This window comes from Paralichthys olivaceus, chromosome 19 (assembly GCF_024713975.1).
Source record: "Paralichthys olivaceus isolate ysfri-2021 chromosome 19, ASM2471397v2, whole genome shotgun sequence".
Lineage (NCBI taxonomy): Eukaryota > Metazoa > Chordata > Actinopteri > Pleuronectiformes > Paralichthyidae > Paralichthys > Paralichthys olivaceus.
In genome coordinates, this window is record NC_091111.1 from 10697992 (window position 1) to 10710030 (window position 12039).

General features: G+C 40.3%; 1 protein-coding gene across 1 annotated transcript; it reads left to right on the top strand.

Annotated features, from left to right (window-relative positions):
* Positions 1-1563: 1563 nt before the first annotated feature.
* On the top strand, positions 1564-10965 carry mtmr9 (myotubularin related protein 9). The gene is made up of 11 exons (XM_020091961.2): positions 1564-1634; positions 2017-2201; positions 3122-3230; positions 3369-3494; positions 3600-3773; positions 3897-4114; positions 4237-4398; positions 4562-4703; positions 4789-5009; positions 5148-5299; positions 8370-10965. The coding sequence occupies exons 2-11, from the start codon at positions 2020-2022 to the stop codon at positions 8531-8533; spliced, it is 1650 nt and encodes a 549-aa protein (XP_019947520.1). The 5' UTR covers positions 1564-1634; positions 2017-2019; the 3' UTR covers positions 8534-10965.
* Positions 10966-12039: the final 1074 nt, after the last annotated feature.

The window sequence follows — 12039 nt, forward strand, 5'->3', positions numbered from 1 at the left end:
TTATTGGAGATTGAATGTAATGTTAGTGAGTAATGATGTAGCTTTTGGTACAAATTGAAATTAGATTTACCAGAAATATCCTGAACTTGTTGGTATAAGTCAATGTTGGATGTATGATGTGATGCAAGTGAGCGAATACAGATTGATAGATGACTAGTTGATAGATGAATAGGACCTGACCGGTCCTATTTTGACCTGAATTCCTCCAAGACAGAGAACAAAGTTTTATCTCTTTAAATATTCAACTGCTGCCATAAAAGTTACCGTTTCACAGCTGAAACTTTTATAGCAGAAATAAGAAATGAACTCATCTTCACCAGCACCAACACATTCGTCTCAGCATCCTGTTAAATAAAACATGGGTGTTAGGTAACTTTATCATTTCCTTACGTTGGGCTGTGAAGTGAATATCTGCTTTGAAAGCCATTTTTTTGTATCCACTCATTTTCTTTAAAACAAAAAAAGCCACAGCAAAGCAGATTTTTCTGAAAAGAAGGGCAGTTATTTGGTTTGTAAAGCAACACTGGGTTTCACATTCAATTGAGCGTCTGTGTCTCTCAGTGACATGGGCTGGAGCTGGAGGGGCCCGGAGCAAACCATCTATTGTAAAGTCCAGACAGGCTGCAAGTGAAGCAAAAACTGTGCTGATATGCAATACATCACACACGGACACACACACACACACACACACACACACACACACACACACACACACACACACACACACACACAGAGTCTTGACAAAGATGTGTTTAATACAGACAGGAACCCTTTAGCATCCACCAAGCCATTTCCTCTACTTCTTCTTCTTCTTCTTCTTCTCTTCACTCCTTTTGTGAGTCTTCTATTCAAAGTCTGTAGGTGTTCCATCATGTGCTTAGTAAGCGGCCCCGTCCCCTAGTTTTTTCATATACTGTACCCACATTTTCAAGAACAAACTCTATGACAATCTTTACATATATTCTCTATGTGTTTTCTATTTCCCTTGATTATTCAGTCAATGTTTATAAGGCAGGAAAGTGTATTTCAGCTCAGTCTCAGTCTTAACAACAATCCTGAATCCTGACTACTCCTCTAACCTTCTCTGAAATGTTGTGTATTTTAAAAGGAACTCCCAAACTTTCGATTTTAACCTGACTGACACAATCCTTTCTTTCTCACGACCATGCAGAATGTATCTTGCAGACAGTAAATCAAGGTGATATGGAACAACAGGTCCGTGCAGTGGAGCGACTCAAAAATGGTCCAATGTGACCACCTAGTGGCACAAACACGTTTCATACAAGATGGATGAGATTTAATAAAGCGCATCACATCTTCAACAAACAAGTGAAGGTGTGTGTGAAATGATGGTATTTCAAAAAAAAAAAAAAATGTATTTGAACGAGATGGGACACCATATTTATAAACGTTTATATCACAGCTTCACGCCTTCTGTTCCATTATTAATTAAAACTATTAGCTCATTTGGTTTAAATTAATAAAACATACATAATACCGAATTCAATTATTTTTTTCTGTATTTGTTAACAAACTGTCCGGAGCCAAAACTCACGTCAGTTGTTTCCAGTCGGCGTGTTTTTGTGAACGTACCAGCCTCGCCCGACAATCACAACAGACGGAAAGCTCATCAGGTAAATTCTCAATGAATACTTTTAGCATTGTGGAAAAACGTACACCTTTGTGCAGCGCATTTCCCCTGCGCACGACGTTAGCATTTTGACTCATTTTTAAAATGACGTAGACTTTTTCTGCGTCTATTTGTTACGCTTTCTGCTAGCTTACGTTAGTCACTTCATTTCCTGGGTCAAGCTAACTGTGGCTAGCTGACGGACTTTATATTTCGGTGTAATTCGAGTTGACGCTGACTTACACTGCGTATTAGTTTAAAAAATCAGCTCGGCAGGACGTGTGTCATTGTGTGTCAGCAGCAGTGACCTCAGCTAAGTGGCTAGCAGCTAGTGGCGTTGTGCTAATGCGTCAGTAAAACCTGTGTCTCCTCTGTCTTTCCCTCAGATCATGGAGTTTGCAGAGCTGATAAAAACACCCAGGGTGGACGGGGTGATCCTGCACCGGCCCTTCATGCCCACTGTGGAGGGGACCCTGTGTCTGACTGGTCATCACCTCATTCTCTCCTCCAGACAGGACAACACGGAGGAGCTGTGGCTGCTCCACTCTAACATAGACTCCATAGAGAAGAGGTGATGAGCTTCTGTTTCACATATTAGTCCTTCAAAGCCATTTCCAGACATTGTCAATGTTAAACTGCAGCTACATTAGTTGTTCACACAAAGATACTGACTATTAGAAATGAGATGTACAGTGAATGTTTGCATTGTGAGACCTCTCTATAAAAGACTATATGATAAAATATTTTTAAAAAGCAAAGGGAGGAATAGAGGCTCTGGGACTGTGGTGACAGGAAATCTGAGTACGAGCTTGCACTTCAGTGATTTCCACAAGCTGATTCCACATTGATCGTGTGTGGTAGAGGAGGGTGGCGAGATGTAATCCACACTGAGCATTAAATGTTCTCTGTTAAAAAATTCAAGCAAAATGCAACCCACTGTCCTATTTAGACAATTGTTTATACTACTGGACTCCTCTGGTTATACATTTTGTAAAGACATGTACTTGATAATCAAAGTCTGTTAAAATTACACGGGTGAACCTGAAAGGCCATTTGATAGCTTCTGTGTCGGCTAGTCTGCTGGGGTCAGCGAGGGTCCTTGTGACGTAAATGTTGTGATCCACTCATGTCCAGTACACGTGCAGCCCAAAATTTGTGATCGCACTGACTGTATGTGTCAACTGCACATGCTTCAGCTATAATATGTCAGTCTACTGGAATGGAAGGGAACGTGGGATCAGTCACACATCCTTGGAATGCCAGATCGTTGTAGACCCTCATTAGTATGAATGGAACTGTTGGAATGTACGTGAGGCTAGAACGAGTATGCATGGGATGCAGAAAGTATGAGTAACTCTTATGAGATAACTCCAAAGGGTTTCACACCAGGGAATGTCTTGCTTTGAGAAAACACTGAGTTTCTGTGTCTCTCTTGTGATATTCATGTTCTTGTGCTCACTCATTAAACCAAATCTTCTCCTTGACTTTCAGATTCGTGGGGTCTCTAGGAAGCATCATTGTCAAATGCAAAGACCTGAGGGTGATCCAGTTGGACATCCCCGGTATGGAGGAGTGTCTCAACGTTTCCAGCTCGATTGAGGTAAAAACAATAGGCAGCAGAGATGTGTAACTCTTAACGGCTCAGTGTTCACAGTTAATATTAGAAAGATTGTCCTGGTTTAAAATGTGTTTTACATGTGATTGATCAATGTAACATCTGTTCTCTCTACATCTCTAGGCTCTGTCCACACTTGATTCCCCATCCCTGATGTACCCTTTCTTTTACCGGCCCATGTTTGAGGTCATAGAAGATGGCTGGAATTCTTTCCTTCCACAGAATGCCTTCAAAGATTTGGAGTCAATGGTAAGTTAATTTATTGTGACAAAAGCTTTCAAATTTTATTATCCCAGAACTCTGTTTTACTTGCATAATACCTGTGTATTATCCTTCCACACATCTCTCTATCAGACTGATGAATGGCGACTAAGTGAAGTCAACAAGGACTTCACTGTGTGCCCGACATATCCCCCTCTAGTGGCGGTGCCCAAAGACATCGATGACGACACGCTAAGAAAAGCAGCTACCTTTCGTCACAGTGGCCGCTTTCCTGTACTTAGCTATTACCATAAAAAGAATGGCATGGTAAGCACAAGTTAATTTACTTAATGTGATTCTGACTGTTTCTAAAGTAGAATATATTTTTAGATTCTCATTTGTTTGACGGATGTCTGTACTGCTTGTACCTCAAATCACTTCCACGCTCAGGTGATGATGCGAGCAGGACAGCCTCTGACTGGAACCAATGGGCGGAGGTGTAAGGAAGACGAAAAGCTGATCAACGCCACTCTGCGGCCTGGCAAACGTGGTTACATCATTGACACGCGCACCATCAATATAGCTCAGCAGGCCAAAGCTCGAGGTGGAGGGTTTGAGTCAGAGGCTAACTACCCCCAGTGGAGGAGGATCCACAAGACCATTGAAAGGTGTGCCGTGGAATCGTAACTCAATTTTGCTCTGACTTCTCTAAGCCATTCTGTTTTCAGATTTTTGGATGAGATTGCACAGTTCAGACATCTCTTTTATTTGACACCTCTGTCATTTCCAGGGCTAACGTCCTCCAGGAGGGTCTGATAAAGCTGGTAGAAGCATGTAACGACCAGTCACACAGCATGGACCGCTGGCTAAGCAAACTGGAGGCTTCCAGCTGGCAGACTCATGTCAAGGAGATCCTCACCACTGCTTGTCTTGCTGCTCAGTGTATTGACAGGTCTGAAAACTTAGTCTGATTTGTTTGTTATACTAATCTTGAACCAGTAAATACCAAGAAATACTATTCATCTGCTCATTATCCTAATGAACAAGAGCATTCTTTGTTGCTTATTTAAAAAAGTGACTCCATGAAAAAATGTATTCTGTTTTTTTTTTTTCAGGGAGGGAGCATCGGTGCTCGTTCATGGTACAGAAGGGACAGACTCGACTCTACAGGTCACTTCCTTGGCTCAGATCATCCTCGATCCAGCCTGCAGGACCATCAGAGGCTTCCAGGCCCTGGTGGAGCGAGAGTGGCTCCAGGTGAGATTCTCTGAACTTTGAGGTACTGCATCTTTATGGTCTCTGCATTTCTTCCCATCATCACTCTCACCTGTATGACTACCAGGCGGGTCACCCGTTCCAGCAGCGTTGTGCCCAGTCAGCCTACTCCAACAACAAGTCCCGCCAAGAGGCACCTGTGTTCCTGCTCTTCTTGGACTGTGTGTGGCAGATCCTTCGCCAGTTTCCCTGCTCCTTTGAATTCAGCGAGGGTTTCCTGGTGCTGCTCTTCGAACACGCCTATGCTTCTCAGTTTGGTACTTTCCTCGGCAACAGTGCAGCCGAAAGGTGAGTCTGAAGTTTACTGAAGTTACTACATGTCAGCCATATGCTATCGATTTTGTTTCACATAGGTTTTCCATATTCATGCTATTCATGTACCATTGCCATTATCATTGATCAACCTAACACCAAAACTCTTTTTAGAGCCAAACTGTGTCTGCCTGAGAAGACCGTTTCTCTTTGGTCGTGGGTGAATCGGCCCCAGGAGCTGGAGCGTCTTACCTACCCGCTCTATGAAGCCAACAGTCTGGTGATCTGGCCCTCTGTGGCCCCTCAGAGCCTGCTGCTTTGGGAAGGTAAGATTCAACGGACAGTCAAAATGCCACCTTAACCACAGGTTTTACCTGAAACAATGACGTTAATGACGTGGTAATTGTGTACACTTCAGAGGTTATTATGTATCATAATCAGCTTTTGAAATACTTGTTACTTTATTAAAGTTAAACCCATCAGGTCTGTTGGAACTAATCTTGGGAGTCAAATATAGTTTGAACGTTTATAAAATCTTTTCTATTTGAATGCTGTAATTACCATTCTAATGTGTATTTTTTTTAAATCAATTTTATAAATGTGTTTGCTCTGGCTGAGCTTCAGTGCGGATCTGCTGTAGCTCGCATGTGTTGGCCACATGAGGAGTGTGTCTGTAATGTGATGTGGCTACTGCCGGCTCTGTCTTTACATTGCACAACAGTGTTTTGTCTACACCATGACAAAATAGTTCTCATGACATTGAGGGTTAGATTCGTGCTTTGAGCTTAAGCTTGTAGTGAAGACAGGCTCAAACCTGAAACCAAGTCTGGGCAAGTCAGCAACTGACACTCGCTGTCAGCATTAATGGAAGGGAAAACTGCTGTGGTCCTGTCTTCTGTGATTCCATTTTTGCTCAGACATTCTGATCTCTGACCAGATGAGGGCAGCATTCATTTCACATGAGTGAGTGTCACATAATGACAGTGGATCAGTGTTACCAGTAAATACAGTGTGCACTAGAATTTGATCAGCATTTACTTTTACCTGGTATGTTCAAAGTTACATAAAGACTTACAGACATTTATATATTTTTATTTCAAATGGAAATTTGTAACATTTGTAACAAGAAACCACCTGAGAAATAATAAACGACATGGTATGTGACAGTGACCGTGTGGCACGAAGAGGTGAAGCTCCCCACATGGTCCCTTTGGCTCAGGTGACTTTTTTTTATTGTAGGTTACACAGAAGGTGTCCTCACTGACACTTGAGATGGATAGTGACGGTGGTGCTGGGTCACTAGTTCAGTTTACAGTCAGATGCACACTAATCATAGTCCTGTTGTTCATTGTATACTTGTTTGTAACATTCTCACGTATTTCATTCATACATTTGACACTTATTTACCACCTTTAGAATCCACTGATGCAAAAATATTTCTTTCAATTCTGGTATATGAAATGCAGCAAACATATAAATATAAAACAAGTATAAGTTATTTCATATCATTGCTTTCAACATGATATTTCTAGCAGCTTGGTTTGGAATGTGCCGGGGGGTTTTCCCTGTACATTCTAAACCAAGCTCGAAGTTAATGATGGTAAAAAAAAAAAACAGGAATTGTTAGATAAGTAGAGATAAGATAAGTTTATTTCAATAATACAGGATTTCGTGACATTAAACAAAAACGTTAATGCTGAAGATTTTGAAGGCTCATATCAGCTGAAAGCATACAGACAAAATGTTGGGAGTGAGTTTAGACCTTGACACAACGGTGGGTCATTGGGTTCAGACGTTTCTGTGTGAGGGGCCCCTTTCCCTGCCCTAAAGCCGTGGAGTCACACCATCATTCTATATGATGTGGAACATAGGAAAGCTGACTGAAGCGCATGAATACAACAGTAAAGCTGCTAACACAGCATTTTCATAGAGAGTGATGCACTGAAGCAGAATGAAGCAGAATTAAACTCTCTCCTGGATCAACTTAAAAGACCCCAATGGAAGTTAAAGCCGCTGCTGTTGACACAGACAAGGGTTTGATGGCATTCAGAAAAAAAACTAGAATTCAAGCCACGTATATGTTACGGGTCCCAGAATGTGGTACCACAGCAAGAAAGTACCTTTCGTTAAAATACATGAAATGTCTGCGCTGAACTAAGGGCACTCCCGTTCACCAACTACGTAGGTCTCCTCCAGGAATACAGAAAATATATGTAACTCTGATACATAGAAGTCAGTGACTCATTTCATCCGATTAAGAAAGAAATGATCTGGCTTCGGGAAACTGAGGCGTTTATTTATTGTGAAACCCTGCCAGTAAAAACTGTCAGACAGGGACACACTCCCTCCCCCAGCCGCCCTCCCTCATGTGATGATATTTGTGCCAGACTCAGCAACTAATCTGAAATCGAAGCTGTTTCAAATTTGCAGGTCCAAAATACAGAACAGCCAAATATTAAAACTGGGTAATTGGTTAGTAATTAATAATGTCTATCTTAATATTAGTCATCGTACATAATTTAACTTCACTGCATGTGATTTTTCTTTTTTAATCAGCCATGAGCTTATATTTTCATTTTGTCTCTCTGTCTGCAGGATGACAAAAAAACGGATAATGACAATACTTGGTGGAAGGTTGTAGTGTGGGTCAGGAAAGAAGCCATTGAATGAAGTCTGACTGTTTGCATGGACAGTTAAAACTTTATGGATGAGAGCGAGCACACAGCAAATTGCGCTGCTCACAGCTATACAATGCAGTAATGGAGTTAAGTCAGAGATCTGCTGTCTTATTATGGGAAGTTCAAAAGACTTTTGTTTCATTATGAAACTGGCAGGGCAAATTACCATATTGCGGTCTGCTATAGTTTAATTAACGGGAAACACCTTTTGAAATGGCAAAACAGGGCGTTTTTAGTCTTGGTGGAGATATGTATCCTCGGAACGCCCGTGATTGGAAGAGACACTGTTGATAGATTTACACTTATTAAATAATATAACAAAGTAATTGAGATTTCAATAATAGGTGAGATAAGATGACATTAAAGCCTCATACCTGTTCAGTGAATACATGTTATCTGCAAGTGTTTCAGTGCTCAGGGTCGTTTGAGCCACCTGCTATTGTTGCAACACTGTGTTGTACATTTCTGTCATTCAGCACATCTCTGCAGTCACACCTCTTTCCAGTCTAGCAAATGACCCCATCCACCACCCCAGTTCCTCCAAGTGTTACTGTAATGTTTTAGCTCTATATTTATCTCCTACTTGTACAGAAACTGCACACATCCTCTTTATTGTGTGACTGTGCTGTTAATAACACAGTAGAAAGGATAGAAACTGCTTCTAAGAAATTAGGGTGTCTGTCATGATAACCCACAGTGCTCTCCTCTTCTCTCGTAGGAGTGTTCCTTCGCTGGAACCGCTCCCCAAAGTGTTTGGACGAGGCCTATGAAGAAATGGTTCATATAATTGAATACAACAAGGAGCTACAGAACAAAGTAAACAGCCTCCGCAGGCAGCTGGCCCAGCTGGAAACTGAAGATCCTCTGCTTCAAACACCATAGAGAGAGTGACGGAGACTGAGAGAGGTAGAAAATGTGAAAATATAACCAAATATAAAAACAGATATGTTTCCTGGTTTTAGGCTTCCTGTGCTGGTGGTTTTTACTTTTACTATTACTGTCCTCATGAAAGAGGAAGGGAAATTGATCCTATGACTCCTTGAAGGTCAAACTCACATTGAAAGCTGTAATTCTTTGGAAAGCTAAAATTACATAATCAACTCAAAGATAGCCCTGAATCATCACTTTCCTAAGTAAAAATTAAATAAATTTGGTTTTAAATATCAGTGAGCTAGCAGCAAAAAAAGAGCTTCAGGTTCCTTTTCATCTCACACCTAAACTGTTTTCAGACCTGAACTCTGGAAAATGTCTGAAAATTGGGTTAGCAGAAGTCATCTGAGTTGACATTTTGTACGACTACAACACATGCTTTTAATTTTGTTTCGTGTCCGTTGCGTGCTAGAAAATGAATTAAAACATCCACTCAAATTCTCCAGACATCTTCCTGCTGTATTTTACTTGGGGGCTGGTAGGAAACCTTGTGGAAAATGTGAGGAGCATCCGACTTGGACATTTGCGTTCTTCGGAGAACATCCCCAAAATGTGTAAGTTCAGTGTATGTCTGAAAGCAGCTTCACTGGCTTTCATTCACACACAGAGATATCTTGAGTGAGTGAGTGAGGCCTTTTTTATCCCAAAACGGACACGTTAGACTCCTGAGTGTTTATGGGCATTTATCATATTGAGGAAAGAGATACAGGGGCTTTGGATGGACAGTATGAGAGGTTCACTTACGTCCAGCTATACATTTTTCATCTAACCATCCTGCTGAATGTGCATGCAGCTGAAGCCCTGCAGAGTAACTATGGCAACATATAGGGTGCTGTAAGGCAGCATGTGACTGCTACACGTTCAGATGACATAATAAGCGTAGGAAGGGTCCACACCTACTGTGCTTTACAATGAGGGGCTTGTTTAATACAATGCTGAGCTAAATATTCTGATTGTTGTACATTGGTCATCACTTTATATTCCAGTACTGAGGTACTGAGTTTACACAAACTAATTACATAGAAAGATTTATTTAGTAAAACCTCATAAAACTATGATATCACCTTGCTTGGAAATGCCATTGTTTTCAATCTTATCACGCATAACAGTAAACTATTGTGATATGTTTGAGAGTATGGCGTGGAAAACGATGGTACTGAGGGTATTGTTGTCACGGTTACGACAACACGCCCCTGACTATCAGCGAGACTTGATACAGGTGATCATGTGGAGATTTGTCTGCGTTATGTGAGATGCTGTTTTAAAGACCACTTTATATTTTGGTTTCTAATATTATACAAACATGGTTGTGTTTGAATATAACATTAATCAAAATGCATATCTGCTGTTTTGTGGTGTAACGTTCAAAGCTAATGCACTTTGTCTGAAAAGCATTTCAATTATCCAGTGTGTGAAGCCATTATACTAAACTACAACATGGGAAACATAATTATCCTCTAATTATAATTATAGTAATTAGTATTCTTTTAGTAGTGCTCACCAGCAGATGCCATCATAGACATAGAGTTAATATTCAGTGTGAATTCACATGCCAACATATTCAGTAATGTAAACTGGTTTACTTGAAGTCTGTGTCATGTGAATGTTCACATCTGTGTCAACTCCTGCATCCAGAGCAACAATTTTCTCACCGAGCCCAAACTCATCATTATAAAAGCCCATGGTCTGAAAAGCCACGCGGAAATACAGTTGGTGGTTCTCAAGCTTAAATTGCACTGTCATTAGAGAAGCAGCTAAATATGTTTAAAACGACCTGACCTAAATTCTGCTGGCATGGCGACATTAAAGTTCTTCTGCCCAGTGCTGCTCATGGATAAAAGCTTGAAGTGGCCTTAAACTATAAATAAAACCAAACTGTAAAAAAGACGATGTTTGGGTAAAATTTGATCCAGTGTTCTTCAGTGCTCTTTTCTTTTTTGTTTTGCGAGTATTTTCATCATCTTTTTTCCTTTCCATCTTTATATATTCCCTGTTCGCTTCCATTATTATGTTATATTCACACTACGCCCCTCTGCTTTGTAAAGGAAATGTTTACATGTATATTTCATGCCTGCACTATATAACATTGCCTTCAACCAAAACCCCACTTTACCTGGATGCTTTTTGTGCAAATGAACACAACAGTGATTTATAAACTCTTGATTGTTGCTTCGTCAAAAAGTCAACATAACTCTAACAGATTATTAGCATTGTGGATAAATAATAGTTCTGCCTTCTGTTGTTATTGTTGTACTTACTTTACTGTGAAATCAGACATATAAATAAATAAACATTTGTTTTTTTCTGTAAAATTATATTACTGTTTAAAATCATAATTTTATATTTTTATTTAAGTCTGGAGCCATTAAAAGTCTAGCACAAAAGTCGTTTGATTTTTGGGATTTTTTTCGTTGTAGATTTTGTTCTCAGTAAAATGTGGAAAATTCTAAATTTTCAATTTTTTTCAATTTTTTTATTAAAAACACATTTTTCTTATGTTGTAGTGACAACCTTTTAAAGCTTTCCTAAGCGATATTTTTACACAAAAGTTGGATCAATAACGTGTTAATGTGAAAGACATCAGTTCCCCTCAGCTTTACGTAGCATTTTAGTGTCTTTTTTCTCATTGTTTTGGACTTTTGATTGACTCTCCGCTCTCAGACAACATTGTTTTCTACATCACTAAGGATTTTTTTCTCTAAAAATCCATAGATAGATATATGGTACTTTAGGTAATTTGCTTAACATACTTAACTTTAATCATCTACTCTCTCATACCTTACCCCCATCAAACTTCTCTTGGCATTAGTAAACAGCCCCCCCGGGCACCTCACTAAAGCAGCTACCATCTCTGTGACGATCATCTGGTGAGGTGACTGAAGAATAAATAGCCCCTGGATCAGCTGCTCCACGCAGGCATGTGATGGCAGCAGTGTTTACAGTGCGTTCAGCCATCACTCTTGCATCTGTCACTTTAATGGCTTTCTTTACTTAACAGTGTTTACCTTGACAGGGTTGTTTACCCTCATACAAGTGAAAGTAAGGATCTATGTTATTTCCCCACTTCACTGGCCTATTGAGCGCTAGTGATAGTAAGGATTTATGCCACTTTCCTATTTAATTGGCCCATTGAGTGAGAGTTGTCTCAGATTCATGAGGTGTTGTTTTCCTCTATCGCTGGATGGAAATGGAGATTAGAACACTTTAAAGTTATCTGATTTCATTTACATTAGGAAAAAATAACTGATAATCAGAAATGGGATGTGATCCAAGTTTTCCTCAATGTTACCCTGCTTTTGTTCTTCCTAAGTGTGTCAGTTTACTGATTAACTTGTTTTTGAGTAAGTGCGTAATGACAGACGCAGGAGGTGTGCTCCCGTCCACCACTCACCTGCCAGCACGGACCTTAAGCCCCCCCTTTGCCTGCTTCGCTCAAACACATTCTGCATCCCCCTTGG